General features: G+C 35.1%; 2 protein-coding genes and 1 long non-coding RNA gene across 6 annotated transcripts in view; 2 read left to right on the top strand and 1 right to left on the bottom strand.

Annotated features, from left to right (window-relative positions):
• Nucleotides 1-17,062, bottom strand: part of LOC306800726 — a 599,049-nt gene that overhangs the window by 143,611 nt on the left and 438,376 nt on the right. The gene's annotated exons all lie outside the window — the stretch shown is intronic.
• The window catches only part of GALNT4 (polypeptide N-acetylgalactosaminyltransferase 4), a 372,781-nt gene that overhangs the window by 12,262 nt on the left and 343,457 nt on the right, over nt 1-17,062 (top strand). The window lies entirely within an intron of this gene.
• The window catches only part of POC1B (POC1 centriolar protein B), a 48,484-nt gene that overhangs the window by 12,748 nt on the left and 18,674 nt on the right, over nt 1-17,062 (top strand). For 2 of the 4 annotated variants that reach the window (XM_079303022.1, XM_079303021.1), the window contains exons 9-10: nt 3,029-3,181; nt 10,622-10,711. In XM_079303022.1, coding sequence (XP_079159148.1) covers nt 3,029-3,181; nt 10,622-10,711 — 243 coding nt within the window. The remainder of the gene's footprint in view (nt 1-3,028; nt 3,182-10,621; nt 10,712-17,062) is intronic. The other 2 variants (XM_079303024.1, XM_079303023.1) reach the window with 1 other exon arrangement.

The following is a 17,062-nucleotide window of genomic DNA, read 5'->3' as shown; positions in this document are numbered from 1 at the left end:
TCCTTAAATATAATGTCTTAATGTTTGTTACAATGGATGGGAGTTAAATATAGTATGTCACACTAACATGCTAATTGCTCACATGCATTCTGTCTACTAGTGTGTTATATAGACTATCTATTGGATGTTATGATGAGAAGACCAGCCACTTCTATTTTACATATTAAAATAAAGGAAGGATTTTATAAACTAAGAATATTTAAATTGTTGCAATTCAGTGTCAACAAAGTCGTTGTCTTGCAATTAATATTAAGCTTTAGGTGCTTTGTTAGGTTTTCACTGCTTTTAAAGTCCTTACTCTGTGATTGTAGGTGTTAAGTTGTATTACTGGGAAAACTTTGGCTAAAATTGGTGGGGAAAAAAAAGAGCTTCTGGGGCATGAGAGCATGGAGAAAGTAGGAAAAAAATCTGTCTCATGTTCCTCAGCAGTTTGGTATTATGGGTTCATGGTGAATATATGAGAGGGAAGGTCCTGTTTCAACTTCCTTAGTTAAATGTTGACTTTAAAAAGCAGTCATAGCAGGTCTAATAACTGTTTAAATTACCTTAAAAATGGGCTTTCCTGTGTTTGTTGACATTTTCCCCTTTTTTATCAAAGTTTTGGTGGTAGAGGAGTACTTATTTTGCTGCAACTTTTACTTTTCTAAGTTTTAAAATGTGCTAACCACCATTGGGTGACTACCACGGTGTATATCTTTATCTATAGTAAACATAAGAACTTTATTCCTCAGTGTTAGTTTTCTTTTGGTGTATCCACACATACTTCTCAAACATCCTGTTTTGCTGACCTGTCCACAGCCTTCTTTCAGGTGTGTCAGGAGGATGGTTGTGGGATTTTTCAACTCACTGTGATTGTTGGTTCACTGTAATTGTAGGGTGTATTTGTTGGAAAAGTTCTGCTGGCAGATCAGCAATGTCATACTTATGAGCAGAGGCTGGCCATAAAAGTACCATCTTCTACCCTTCATGCAGTACCCAGAATATACTGTCTGTTCACTGCATGGGTTTGAGGCAGGTGATACATTCAAAGTTTATGGAAGACTGCTTCCTTCATACGTGTATTATTTACATTTTCAAACAACAGATCTTTCCATACATTCCCATCAAAGAAGGAAAACCAGTATCTCTGCTTCTTGTATCAAGTTTCTGGCTGCTGCAGAACCAGCTGACAGTTTTTTTCAGAAGCAGGTTAAATATTTGAAACACTGGATACTTTTGTTTCTATTTGCTTCTTTCCTGGAATTAAGAAGATCTCAAAGTGTAGTGTTCTGAAGTTTGTGTTCCTCACATTTTTGGCTATACGTGCACATGGCAATTTATTTCACCTGTTGCTATGGAAAACATAAGACCTTTAATGTGAAAGAGCAAAGTTAGACCTCTTTGTTTGGAAATGAGTAGCCTATGCTGTTAATTCAGTTACTGTATAGCAGAGACAACTCATGTCTGCTGAAGGCCTTGGTGTGAAGGGAAATATTTCTTTAGGAAATATTCATCTTTCTAGGGTTTGCCTATTTGCTTTTGCATTGTAGTTGAGATACTCAAGGCACATATGGATGTTTCTGATGTTTCTGTGGTTTGACTCTGGCTTTACTCTCACTGATTTTTTTTTTAAATCTGTAATAATGAAGATGTAGGGACATGGCCTTTCACTTAAGAACAAAATGAAGCATATTTGGAGCTTGAGCAGCTCAAAAGCTCACCCGTGATAAAAGGTGAGATGCATCCTGTCTACACTATTATTTACACTCAGTGCTGAAACACTTAAAATTACTAAGCCAGCAGAAAATTAGCCTGGAAAAAAAGAGGAAACTACAAAAAAAATAAGTAACTTTATTTTGGACTGAATGATGGAAGTAATAGAACCTACATGAATGAGGAAAGAAAGAAAGAAAGCAGGAAAGAAAACAGCCCTACAAGTGGCAGGTTCTGAGGAAGGTTTAGGTAGTTTGACTGAGATCTGTGCATCCCCCTTTCACTGGTACTAATGTCTGAGTTAGTCTGAGTTCACCTTTATTGGTGCACTGTCTCCCAGTGCATATTCAGGGTCTTTGATTCAAGGGAGTCATGAAAGATGTTGAACTTGAAATGAGCTCGTTGTTATGCAGATATTCAGGAATATATTAAAAATATTATATAGTGTGCTTGGAATTTCTGTGAGCAAATCTATGATTTTTTTGTTGTTTAATAATTATTAATATCTGAAAAATACTTCTAATGTCTATCAAAAATATTACTGACTGGACAGGGAAGTAATTTTAAGCTAGATTATAGTCCCCTCTTTGTTTTCTTTAATTTAGTTAGTATCTGTAGATATCAGCATTGGACTTTTGGTACCTTCTCAGTATCTCAAAAGACCTTTTTTCTTTTTTTCCCCTTAGTATGTAAAGAAAGAAGGAGTTCAGATCATTTAGTCTTAATTAAATTACTTAAATTATATTGTGACATGAGAGAGCAACATTGTGTGTTATGATTTAATTTCCCAGAATATTCATTAGAACGGATAGAATATCTTTGGACTACCTCTATATCCTGTGACCTTTTGCAATTGGTCATTGTATGACTTCTGTATCATTTCTACCTGGAACATAATTAGACAAAGTTCAGAAAAGAGATTCCTGTTGCTAAAACACTGGAACCAGGTGTTTTAGTGTTCTGTGTAACTCTCTCATTTCTCTTATTCTTTCCAACTTGCTTGTTAGACCTGCAGGCCTTTATAGGGGGGCAGAAATTTAACAGTATATAATCCCTTGATCTGGTAGAAAAGTAACTTGGAACAGTTCAGTGGGACAGGAGTTTGCTTTGTTTTGTGATTATAGACATATTTTAGAGATGAATTTAAATAGACTGAACCACATTTTTTATATTTGAAATGGAGAAATGCCTGTGTTGCAGTAGAGTTCAGACTAAGACATCACTGCAGTATTGTTATAATGCAGTGATCTACTAGTAATAACAGACTTTTCTGAATAGTTATGCCTTGAGTATTGGATATCCTTCAAATAGTTACTGATATGAAGATTTCTTACAGGTACTTCTATGGAAAACCAACTTTGATACTTTGGATTATGAAGAAGTTCTCAGACACAATTTTAGAAGAACACATATTGATGATCCTCCTCATCTTCTTGATATTTACCCAAGGTCATCTCATTTACATGATGAAAATCTTAATTCAATTGAGGTGAGTACAATAAATTGTCTAATATGGGAAACAAGTGTTCTGTGAACACTTTATGGTTAAATATGTTTTATATATGTTTTATGTATACCAGAGAACTTTTTATTGTTATGTATAATACTTTGGAAGCAACCATAATTTGTGAATTCACATTGGGATTACTTGGCAAGCTCGTGTTGACAGGTTTATGCTGAAATTACTTTCATGCTTCTTCTGTGTCTGTACTCTACATCAGATTCCAGCAAAACGTATGTGATAATCTGGTTTCTGAAATAACACTGCAAATGTTGCAGAAGACATCTGAATCTCCAGTGAACTTTAGAATACTTGCCAGAATACATCCTTATAAGCAGGACAAAGTGGTGATATTACTGAAAGTCAAATACTTGATTGTCACAAGCTGTCCCTCTCTCCAAGACCTTTAGGTATTGTGAGAAGGTCTTGATATCTATCTAAAAGACTTGCTAGGCTAGCAGTGTGTTTTACATCACTATGTAGTCTGATTTCCTCATATTTCATTCTTGAACTACTTTACTGTCAGACTACTGGCATCTATTGAAAGTGTAGGAAATTAAGGAAGCAAAATACAATGTCACATGTTCTGTCAGTATTAGGAAAACTCCTGTGTTTGTCAAGTAGACTGAAAATTATGCTCAAGAGGTAAACAGTGTTATGCTTTCAGTGAGGCCATTGTTTGCACTTTATTTGTGATAGTCTCTGATAGAGCTGGGTGGCTTCTGCATGGTGATTACCTATAATTTCTTCTTTTTTTCTGATAGTTTCCAGGTTCCTCTAGTGTTGAAGAACTGTATCTGAGATAAATCTAGGAACTTTCTGATTGCTGTGATAGGCTATCAGAGTAATATAGAAATTCACCATTGCCTGGTTGCCTATGTAGAAAACGTGGATACTGCTGCCATGGCATTTGTTACCTGCTCAGAGTATTAAAACAGTGACATTTGGGGATATTTTGGGGATATTTGGAGCTTTTTTGTGGGTGGGCGTGTTTGCAATACGAATACATGCAAATGAATAATATAAAGATTGAAAACATTTGGTGGAAGATGAGAACTCTGATAAAATCTCTGACTAAGATTTCTTGTGTGCCTGATTCTATTGTCAAGTGATGTGAAGCTTTCTAATGCTTAGCATTGTGGTCAGAACAGAATGACTGCATGTATCACAAGCTTCATAAACAAATTTCCGTGATAGATTTTCCTATTTGTTGTAAGGTAAATGAATGAAGTTAAGTTTACTGGTACTAGCCTTCAGTATAGCTGGTCAGTGCCAAAACAAACTCAATCCCAGCATTTGCCAGCAGATTCAAGCCAGTCTTGCTGGAGACTTGCTTCAAGACTGTTCAAATTGCACCCAATTATAACATGTACTAAACAAACACAGTAGATTATAGCTGCAGGGGTCCATTGTTTTCTTTTCAGGTCAACATTTCCAGACCTTTCTGCTGCTTACATGCCTGGCAAAGAAGTAAATATACTTTTAAACAATTTTTCAGATTTTTTTTTCTTGTTCCTGGACCTGGGTAATTGAGAAGCTCTGGAAATGAATTAATAAGTTCTGGCCTAAAGTTAAACTAAGGCTGGGAAGCCTCATTATCAATACTGAAGGGTCTCATCAAGGATATTCAATAGCAAAATATCAATTTATTAGTTAAATTTGAAAGATTTAACTTAGCCTTATTTATTTACATTTATTCATTACTGCAGCATTTGTGGCAGCTTATAAGCTGCTGAGCTGCTCCATAGTAGTGAAAGAGCTCTATGGTTTTGTCATAGCAAAGTTTTGGACTCTTTGTGTTATATTTTCTGGCCTGATTTCAGGATTTAAACAAGAGTTGCTGTATTTTCTATTTACATAACATTGCCATTAGAGTACCTTTCTTTCAAGTAAACATCAAGTATGTTATATTCTAGGAGACAAAATAGTGTCAGACAGTTTTAACAAAACCCATTCCTGTAATGTAATATATTTTTATATTTGTAAATTAAATCAGATAGTAATAGTAATTAGAATCTCTTTTGCAGCTAATTTTTATAATTAATGTAATAATATAATAATTGAGATGTGTTAGGGTGAAATTATCAAATTTTCTTGCTCCATATGTCTTTTCTTGTATTTTTTTTTTTTTTGCTTTCTCCTGTCTGCCTCAACAAAAATTGTGGCATTTTTGTTGTGAGAAAGAATAGACCTCACAAACTGGACAAAAACATAATTATCAAGACAAAACTGGTATCAGGTTACTACCAGCAGTAACATGCTTTAGTTAGCATGCACTAATTCTTAGGTAATTTCTATGCTTGAAATTTTTCAATGTTCCATTTTCTTAACTATTTCTTCTTGTAGCTGAGAAAAAGCGTGATGTCTAGACCCACTGTGCTATGCTGTACTCTGGAGAAGGAAAAACAGAAAAAACGAATTTTTGCCCTTCATGTGCCAAGCTTTTTCTAAACTTGAGGCAATAGAGAGAATTCTAGCGTTAGGCTGTGCCACTGCAATTCCACCCTCCTCCTTCAATGGCTCAGCATGTTTCTAATATATAAAGGAAGGGAGGAGTGGAATCACAGGCATGTCAGAGGGAGCTTCTGGAGATCATCTCTTCTTATCAGTGGTGTATCAGTTCAGCTTTGTCTGGTTAGGGGGCCTTGAAGGGGGTTGGAGATTCCCCTGTCTCTCTGTGTGATCTATTCCACTGCAGCACAGCACTTGTAATGCCATTTTTTTCCTATTATCTCATCTATACCTCAGATAATATGCAGAACTGCTTCCTTTCTTTTTATTTTCTGCCCTTCTCTTCCTATTTCTACGTGATCAGGGTAAGATAATTGATCTTAACTAAACAGAAGTAACACTATTCTAAGAAATTTAGTAGCATATGCAAGAGTTACAAGCAGGCAGAGGAGACAGTTGAGAGATGGGAATTAGAAAGTATCAATGACTGCTGAAGATTTGCTACAAGCCACAATGTAATCTAAATGCTTGAGATGTGTTGTAATGCTTTGCCTTGGGTTAGACTCAGCTGGTTTAGTCACCTCTACAACAGGAATGAAGAGGGATTGCCTTAGGATAAAATTAAAGGTGTTAGAACACAAAAAGTTAAACACATGCACAGACAGAAAGAGAAAAGTAATACTTTACCTGTTTTAAATTTACTAATCTGTCATACCTTTCCTTTTTTTTTTTTTTTTTTTTTTTTTTTTTTTTTTTTTTTTTTTTTTTTTTTTCCTGCTAACTATTACTCCTCTATACTGCTTGTCTCAGCATGGCAAAGTCCTTGCAATTCCAGAACTTGCTTCTGGGGAAATAGTATCCACAAAAATTGAGCTGACTTAAAATTTATTTGGCTGGGATCAGAGCACAGTTGCAATGTTTTCACATATCACCTGTTGGAAATTCTGATTTGAATAACACAGCTGGCACAAGAGCATTAAGAATTGCAGGTATTATCTGGGTTTGCCTTCAGGATAGTGACAGAAAGATGGAGCTTGAGTGTATTTTACCTTTTCTGTTTTCTTCAAAGAAATAGAAGAATTTCTTCAAAAAAAACCAACTTTTTCTTCATTTATTCTTCAAAGCTGTACTTTGAACCAGTAATATTTCAGATACTTTCCTTATTTTTTTTTTCTCTCCCTGCCTATTTTGGGTGCATAATTCTTTTTACAAGAAAATCATTAGTTGTGTCATCTTCTCAGCCCAGCAGTAGCCTGAATTTTAATGCAGTTTCGAATTTCATGTTCTTGACTTGTGAAATCTTTGTAACTGTTCTCCAACTGCACTGATCAATGTGATTCTTGAATATTCAAGTAAGTAGATATTTAATGCTTATATTCATTGCAATTTTTCAGACAGGTTGGAAATGTAAGTAAGTTATTTGCTCTCTAAGGGCACCTACTTTTTTTTCTGTTGGCCACAGAAGTAATCTTAGGTGATTACCAGCTCAGATACAGGTGTCAAGCAGTATGGCTAAATTTAACTGAGATAAATCCCAGTTGTTGTCTCTGTTTGACACAAGGACCTTGTGGAGTTAATTGAAAACACTATGTTTAATCAGTTGTGGAGTTTTAGTGAAATGTATTAAAACCTGCATTCTACTTGCTGAGAATTGTATTTCTGAATTTGTTATGTTTGTACATAATTGACTTTTCATGTGCTGAAGACTTCCTTAAAATAAATGGAAGATTAGAAATTAGTTTCTGTCAATGCAGCTTTGAGTTTTGAACATATCAGGGTGTATAGAGTTTCTCTTGTGCACATATAGCTTCTGTTGATTTAATTTACTCTTAAAATTTTCAGTGTAATTTCAGTTATAAATATTTTCTTAGATGAAGGAAATTCAAATATACACTAGGTGGCAGTAAAAAAAAGATTATATGGCTTGCTTAGTTTGAGGGTCCCAATCTAGAGCAAAAAACAGTGTTTAATTTTAATCAAATTGAAAACTAACTTTCTCTTGCTATGTTTGGAGAAACTATTTCACAAGGAACTGAATAATTTTCCTGGGAAATACTTTGAGTAATTTAAAACTTTCTCTTTTAATTTTATTAACTTAATTTTTCTAGTTCATGAAAGATTCTGTAGGAACCTTCCTTTCAAATATATTTTATTGTATTATGGATCAAAATGTGATAATTGTATTATCATATTAGAAAATATTGAAAATGTTTATGTATCAGTTTACCAGGCAATTAAATTACCTCGTGATTTAGTGCTCTTATTTTTTCTGTCTTGTTTCTTAAAGTTAAGTCTTTTCAAGATTTGCATTTAAGGCTTCCTTTGGTAAGATTATTTTACAGCTAACTGCGTCACCTTGTCAGGAAATGTCAGGTAATTTGAAACTTTTGCATTTAGCTTCATTCCATTACCTCATTCATTTTTAGTGCAGTATTAAACACTGATATTTGTACGATGGACTTAGATACAACCTTTATATTTTTACACATTTTTAGACACCTTTTAGATGCTATTTCTGACTAGTTGTTTATTAATTTTATATTTAATTTTTTTAGTATGGCTTATGACAGTTACTCTTCCCCCAGTCAGGGTTTACAGTGTTCCTTATCCTCCCCTTTTCACTGGTAAAGCAATAAGCAGATGTATATTCAGAGGAATTTTCATTCTAGCTCCAGGATGTCACACTTCTGTGTTGTGTGTTTGTTACACAAAAAAGGCATATTTTTTTAACTTAATAATATCATGAATTTATTTTCCAAGAATGTAACTTATTCTGCAATATCTCTGATGTATATAACAAAGAGATACTATCTGAAAGAAGATATTTCAAGAGCTATTAGTGATAATATTACAGTAGTTCCTCCACATTAGAGTACTGATAGCTAGTATGGTTCCACTGTCACTCTTCTGCAGAATCCTGCCAATTCCTTGTCTTCTCTTTAGTGCTCAAATGATGCATGTCAGAAAATTACTTCAGTCTTACCTGCCCATACTATGGTTGGCACTTGGATAATGCATTAATTCTATTTATTGTAGGGCTGACAATGTCAGAAGCAACTGACTCTGGTTATCCTGGGCATTGAGCAAGTGTAACCTCTGAGGGACAGTTGCCTGTGTCCTCTCAATAGCCATAAAATGTATAGAGGTGAAACAATAAAATTTGCAGTTCCTCTCCTGCTCACCTTAACATTGAAAAACTGGTAAGCAATACTATATTCAGAGGAGATCTTGATTAATCATATTTCTGCAGAGAAGATGCTAAGGGAGTTAAAATGGTAAAATTTTCTAAATTGAAGGTTATTACATAAGCCGTATTACCTGGCTTTGGTTCTCTTTTGTCCCTTTCTTTCCTCCAAATCTATTTGACAAAACTGGAACAAAGCAAGTCTTGATCCTAATATCTATAAATGAGGGAGAATTTAAAGTGTTCAGCTGTGATGACCATGTAGCAGAATGGGTTTTCTTGATTGTCACTGAGTCCCTGCTCATTCTTGACTGATGCACCTGTAATCAGAAGACAGAAAAAAAGATCATAGATGAAGAATGACTTGTTGAAAGTGAATAAAAGAAAGAGCTAAGCACTACTACTCAGAGAAGTGAACAATCTTAAAAACATTGTTAAGATCTTGCCTTAGGGAAGGTTTGTCATCTCTGATTTGTAAGTGCTGCAAGGTGTAAGAATCACTTTCACTTTGAATAATCAGGTAATATCTGTTTTTAAATGTTTCTTTACCTTCTAGCTTGTTAGAAAACTTTGTCCATCTTCTTCTACTTGTATATACTGAGGAAGAACTTGCTTCTATTAATTTTAACCTAAATTTCTGCATGTAAGTTATGGAAGTCTAAATAAATTGAGAGAAAAGTCTTCAAGCAGTACAAGGTGCTGTTGTCCTCCTTCCCTGACTATTAATTCCAGATATAAGATTGTATTCTATCTACTCGATAAACATGTCTCTGACCTAAAAGATCTTTATACCAATGTATGGACCCCAGCATCAGGGATTTTTCCTGTGGAAATACCACTGAAGCAGTTTCTGAGTGAGCAGCTCTGGCTGAGCCAGAATTTTAATAGTCTTCAGGTGAAATAGTAGGATCTTCCTCTTGAGAAATCCAAATAACATTACCCTTATAGCTAAGAAACTTTCAGCAACTAAACTTAACCTTGGCACTAGGCAAGTGCGAGTTTTGGGGGTTCTGGATTTTTTTTCCTGCTTTCAATAAGGTGATTGGAATTAATACTGTCTCTGGATTACTAATAGTAAGTTGGAAAGAGAAAGGTTCATTTCTCTTTATTACATCAGACTTCTTGGTCATTTGAAAGTCATCTAATCTTTCTGTAAATTTTGCTAGTTCATAAAATAAGAAGTATAGTACTTCCATTCATCATGCTGAGAGGGCAAACATCTTAGGCTGTTATACACTTAGATAATAAATAGTAGGGATAATATGTGCACGAGCTTTTTATGGGGAGGTTATTCTGATAATTTCATATTCTCTGATACTTTCTTAATGCTTCACTTTCAGGAAAGAACATTAGCAAAATATTGCTAAAGTTATAGATTAACTCCTATAGCCAAAAGTAAGCAAACAGTAACTGCGATATTAAGAGCACAATTGCAGATACTGTGATGATATATCTGATCAATCAGCCTCTGACATTGTCCCAGTAAAAAGCAGTTTTTCCTGTGGTTTCAGGAGCCAGATAGTTTGTGTTTGATCTGTTTATTTGTCACAGATCTCAGTGTTACCTCCTACCTATTTTCCACAGAATTGCTTTCAAAATTATTTTGGCAATCAGAGCAGGTACAGAAGAAGTAAGCATATTGACAGTCTGTTAGTAATGGGTGACTTGAGGATCTTAAATGGGGATTGGGAACCAATTGATCTGGGCTGCTAAGTTTGTTCTCACTTTTTATTTCAGTCTTGTTTCCTTTTCTCTGTTGGTGCTGAAATAATGATGTAATTCTTTTTCAACAGGTCGACCCTAACTTTGATGTGCCTGACAAACACACACCTGACCCAGTTATCATCAATATTAGACCAGTTTCCTGTACCTGTAGTACTGCTGTAAGTTGCTTTAAAAAAAAAAAAAAAAAAGGAAAAAAAGAAAAAACATAGGGTATAGCTAGCATGCTACAGAAATATGCTTTTACTGTCCATATTAATAAAACAGATTTTTTTTTTAGCAATTGTTGAATGCTCAGAGTTCAATATCCTAAATTCTCAACTTCAGCTTTGTCACAGTTGCCAAGTCTAACCAGAAGATGGTGTGATAACAAAGCTTTCATTTTATACCTGTAATTTTACCACTGTACTAAGCACAAATTCTATTTATAAGCCCATACTAAGTACATCTAAATATTACTGTTAAAATTTCTGGATTATTCTCAAACACTCTTTTTAACTCTGTCTTTATCTGCAAATAATGGTAACTCTAAAGAGTCATTGTCTTACTGATACAATTCTAAAAGTGATGTTTTATGATTTCTCATTTTAAGGCATTTAGTAGTTCCCTAGAAGGAAAAAGAAAACCAAACCAAAAATGTAATACATTTTAAGACAGTGTGATAGGATTAGAATTTTCTAGTGTTGGCTTTCCATATGACTTTGGTATGGTGTGGGGGAGGAGAGGAAGGCAATGTTTTAGTGGTAGTTTCGTGGGAGGAAAAATATGCTCTCCTGGTATGAAATGTAAAAGACATGCTGTTCTAGAATTGGGTTAAAATGAGAAATTTTCTTTTAGTTCTGAATCTGTTCCTGTGAAGGCACAATTTGTGTCTTGGGTAATTTTAGTTACCATAAATCATCTGTGGTTGAAGGGTTAATACTTGCAAAAAGGCAGCAGGTGTGGCTTCTGCTGTTCTAGTTTGTCATGAATGCTTTATGAAAGCTATGTTGTGAAGATACCATATAAAATTCTTTAAGATAATTTTTGAAGATCATGATGCACAAGATACCATATAAAATTCTTTAAGATAATTTTTGAAGATCATGATGCACAGGTTGATGAGAAACCTTTACTTCAAAACAAATAATGGTATAATAGCTTGTGTTTGAGAGGTGATAATGTTATATATTTTAAGGTTTATTAGCTGTGTCATGTTTTCACAATGGAAATATGGTTCTTTGTAGACTTACAGACATCTGTTTAGTGGGCTTCACAGACAGTGGATTGTGGTAGATATAATTTATTGACTACCTATCACTTTTAAGTACTCTGTGTTCATTACTTACTCTGCTCATCACAGAGTTCAAATGTATGGTTGAACTGTAATTCTTTATTGCACACCTACAAATCACTTAGTGTCCATTAATTCTTTCGATATGAAAGCAGCGTGTAAAACTTTATGCCCAGAACTTGGAGGAGTACACTGACCCAAGAAGTATAGCATTTTTTTGATTACTGTCTGTCTGGCTTTACAATCTCCATTAGAAAAATATTGCTTTAGAATTTGTGCTTTTTGACTGTGTCAGTAATCACTACTTTCTTCTTTTCCCCCCAACATGTCAATCTACCAGTTATCATTGATTCTTGCCATTCAGCATTCCCCATCTGCATCTTTTTCCATCTAGAAACTATTTCTATAACCTGCCTTAATGGCAGCTGTCTTGTTCAATACAGGTTAACCCTAACCATGCCACTGTTCACACAAATTCTAGAATAATTTGCATGGTTTCTTTGCCACTAATGTCCTTCCTCTCCCATAGAGAACAACACTTTGTTCAGCTTTGCCAGCCAGTGTGGTCCTCCCTTCTTTCTAATGTCAGCTCATCCTTTAGAATCATCTTCCTGTCCAGTGTCTGCTGTGTTACCTGCTGTGTTACCAACAACACTGAAGCTTTTGTAGGATCTCTGGTGAACTTTTTAAATCTTCCTGAAATACCTTGAGGAAGATTGGAAGTCTATGCAAAACCTTGTAATGTTTTGTTGAATAATTACCAAAATTCCTGACAGTAAGTGGTCAAAAACTTCTATAGGTCTCAGTCTAGTTCAAGAGAAAGGACAGTGGGAGAAAGTGCTCTTCTTATTGAGAATCTTTTCTTCAGATGGAATTGTGTGTTGTTCTACTCCTCTATGGGAAATACATTATTACTACCCCAAGATGATTTGTGACAGAGCAAAAAGGTTTTTCCTTTTCCTTCCTTCTGTGAAGATTTGCTGATGAAAGTGATGTAGTATATGTTGAGAGGGATGTCTGGAATAATTTCATCTACCCATTCGCTTAGATCAGGTTCTTATAAACCTTGTCCCGTTCATCTGTTAATAATGTGTAAGGATAGAGATTCCACCACCTTAATTGGCAGGTTGCTGTAGTGTTTGGTTGATGAAAATATTTTTTTTCATAATATGCTACTAGAATATCCTATGTTCCAACATGCCTGTTACCTTCAATTCACAGTGGTCCTCTAGTATGTGTGTGTCTGTCTTCTTTCTGTTTACCCATTAGATATCTGAGATGGCAGCAAGATTTGCCTGTATCTTTTCTTCCAGAGACCAAACCTGGTTCTCTGCCTTTTCTTTTTCACATGTTCCAGCCCCTTTATCTTGTTCACTCTCAACTCGTTCCAGGGTGTCAGTGTCTATCTAGGACCAAGAAGCCCAAAAGAGGACACACTACTCCAGATAATTAAGGTGCAGCAAAGTATCACCAACATCTATCCTTTACAACAGTCTGCCTAGAGAAGATTTTAAAACCAAATATTTAAAAATATAACATGCTTGATTCTTTATTGTGAACTTAAAATATGTTTAGATATTTTCTTAGCAGTTCATTTATTTTGAGCTGTAGCTGTCTAAGAAAATACTAGTATTATCTGTTTCCTCCTACTCTTCTTCTTTTCAAGCAATTTTAATTTCTTGCTTCATCAAAACCAAAAATCCATCAGAGCTTCCACACTTAAAATGCTTGCTTTTGTGTTTTGCTTTTTTAAAATTTAGTTGTATTTTCTTGCTTCAGAGGTAAGGCAAAGATATGCAGATATGAATGTTCTTATAGAGATTTTGCTAAAAACATTTGCATTTATTAAACTGCCTGGATTGTAAACATCTTATCTCTTCAGCTTCTATTCTACCTTACTACTAGGCCAATTGTTTTGAACATGGTGAAAAATCTTTTTTCATCTAAGGTTCATACTGATGCAATGTCTTTTGTAAACTCAGTGAAGGGAGTGTGGTCCTTGTTGCAGTGGAAAAATTTCACTGAAATTTTCAGTATGGAGTTGGTTTCTTTTGGACTACAATTATAAAACCATTAAGAATTCCTGTGTATTATTATGATTAGGAAATGGTTTTGGGTTTGATGATTCATTTCTCCTGTGTACTATTGAAAGCACTGTAAAAATTAGCTGTGTATGCCTAACAAGCTGGTACTTGTGCAATGTCCTGATTTTTTCAATGTTAAGATCCTCATGTTGCAGTTACTAGAAATTAGGTGTGTTTTAGCCTTTTGCACTCTGAAAATATTCACTAAATTGGGGTCAAATTTGAGGGCTGGGAGTGGTATTTCTTTCTCTTTTCTATTTCATTGAAGACTCTGAAAGCATTGCCTCTCTCCCACCCTTTTTCCATGTGTCAAGCAGCTTAACATTGCCTTTGTTTTCTGAACTATTCAAAAGGAAAAACTGGAAGTTTTGTTTCTCTTTGGGATTACTTCTTTCTTTCATCTCTCCAATTTTAGTTTTAGTCATGAAGGAGGTTGGGTCTTTTCAATTCTGTAAGGCAATACACTGGTAACCTCCGGTCCCTGATAAGCTGTTGGAAACAAGGGAAAGTTGATGATGTCTCTGTAGTTTTTACTGACAGAAGCAGGAAATCACTGTAGAAGTTCTCAAATGTTACATCCCCTGACCTTGCTCATGTAAACAGGATTTGGAGGAAGCAAAGCAATGTACTGTAATCTGGAAGTCAGAATGTCTGTGCCGGCTGGGAGATGTTTGCTGTTTTTTCTCTTCCAGTGCCGTTTAACACTAAAAACAAGAGATTCTCATTGTTCATTTACAGTACAGCTTCTACAAAGTTAAGACTGGGTTAATTACTGAGTGAAGAAAGATAAGGATTGTTTCTGTTTGGAGCAAAAAGAACATACTAAGTTTTAAAATAGAAAGTTTATCTGTACTGCATTTGTAGTAGGTGTCTTGAGGCAAAAAGTAGAAGTATCTGTACTCTCAGTTTGTTCTGTACACATTGCTTTTTCAGTTTGTGTTTCAGGGTTTAGGTATTTTTGTTACACTTTTCTCTGCCTTTGTTTTGAATTAAAAAAACAGCCCCCCAAAAACCAACCAAGCTCCACAATCAAAAAAACCACCCAGATATTTGGAAAGACAGCAATTATTAATGAAAAATTTGCATCTATTCTTCCATTTCTGCATACATGAAAGTTAAATCAACTATTCTTCCTCATAGAAATTTGCTTCGAAAAGATCTTGGAGTAATGTGTCTTCATTGTATGGCTTAACATAACTCCAGAATCCAGGAGGAGAGGATGACAATAGAAATTATATATTAAAAACTAATTTTTAAAACACTTCATATTTTCCTTACCGTGCAACTTCAAATTTATTCTGATTTACATCCTTTCCTAGCTTCAGCCTTACATGGAAATAAATACCAACTGTCTTCAGTGAGGTTAAAGGGAGGGTAAAAGGAAGAAAGGAGGTAATACATAGATCATCTCCTCTGGGGCCTAAGTCCAATTCAGAAGGCAACAACAAGTAGAACAAAAGTCATATGGCACTTCATTGTGCAAAGTAGTTACTTTTGCTGTATTTTTTAGATCATTTGAAAGCACACCAGCTTTCTATAGTTCATGGATATCAACTTTCTAAGCGTCCTCAGAAAAAAACTCTGATCATTACATGATATACATATATTTTTCTCTACCAAAGAAAAATTCTAGCAGTGTTCCCTTTGAAAGAAAGATGGAATCGCTGCCTCACTTCTGTTTCTTGTCCAAAACTTGGTTGCCAATTAGGCTGAGCTCTGCAGTGGGGAGTGTTCCCACTGGTAAAAGGGCTTTGATAAGAATTGACAGTTCCCATCCTCTTCCATCACCTTACCTTCTTTGTTCCCAGACAGGGAAAATAAGAAAGGCCACTCCCTGAATAGCTATGAACTTTTTTTCATTTACTGCCATTTTTCTGATTACCAGTAAATGCTTATTTGAACTGTCAGCTCCCTGAACTCCCAATGGCAAACAGACTTAAATTAAGAAATAGTGTGAAGAGATCCTGTATCTCTAAAGTTTTGAGGTAAAACCATCTGCACCTTTTTTATAGATGAGCATACCAAAAAACTTTCAAATAGGCTCTGAATGGCTCATGCTAAGTCTATATAAAACGTAGAATAAATACTGTAAATGGAGGAAATCTGAAGTGTTAGTGCAGCAAAGTAAAAATAAGAATTGTACTTTTGTGTCTTTGCAAGTGAATCCCCCTCTCTGTCCAATCTTGCTTTTAGGCAGGCAATTTTTAGTGTCATCTTGGCTTATAGTACACTTTAGACAGACCTTTCTACTCTTTGTAAGCTGGGCAGGTACAATGTGTGGGGCTGGTGCAAGAGGATAGGCTGCCTTCTGCCCAAAACTTGGCAGATAAACATGTTCAGCTGCTCTCAGGGAAGGAATGTCTCCCATTCCCCCCAAAGGTCACCCCTAATCTATCTGGAATAACCATGAAGCAGTAGAAACAGTTTTTTCTGTTGTCCAGCTAAAAGCCTTCTAAAGAAGGTGTGGTGTATATGAACAAAATGAGTCATCATAAGTGACAAAATGATGAAATGTTTCACATTTTGAACAATGAATTTCTAAACTTGCATTTTGAGCTGCTGTAGATGTCTAGGCATGCTTAGAAAGATTTGTGTACATAATCATGAAAGCAGTATGCTTTGATACCACTAGCTTCAAATAAAGCTTAAGGATCAAATACTTGAAGGTGAACCCAGTGCATGTAATAAAAGAGGAATATGATCCAAGTGATCCTTGTGTTTTGTGATGATGCTATTCTAACACAGCATGTAACTGCTGGTTTACAAGGAGAGAACAGGAAGTATGTTGTGCCTCTTCATAATTAAGTAATAATACATGTCCTGATGTTCCTTAATGGTCTTGATTATATTCTCAGAGTGAACTGGAGCTGGAGAGAAAGTCAGGTTTTTATTGGAGACTGAGTTCTGAATTTGGGCACTAGAGAGTGCAAGAATATAATATTTCCTATACTATTTTTAGCCTGCTTTCCTGAGGAAATGTACTTTGTGAGATTGTACTGTTTATTTGTCTGTCACTGTTCTGTCTCCCTAATAATTTTATAATCAAATAATTGGTGGATTGTTTTTTTAATGAAATTTGGAAATAAGCAGTAGTAATAACTAAAGAAACATTAATGTTGTCATTTAAGAATAAATCAGTGGATGACCACCCTGTA

The sequence above is a fragment of the Erithacus rubecula genome, assembly GCF_903797595.1.
Source record: "Erithacus rubecula genome assembly, chromosome: 4".
Lineage (NCBI taxonomy): Eukaryota > Metazoa > Chordata > Aves > Passeriformes > Muscicapidae > Erithacus > Erithacus rubecula.
The sequence above is the reverse complement of the archived record's forward strand: the minus strand, read 5'-3'. Positions and strand labels throughout refer to the sequence as shown.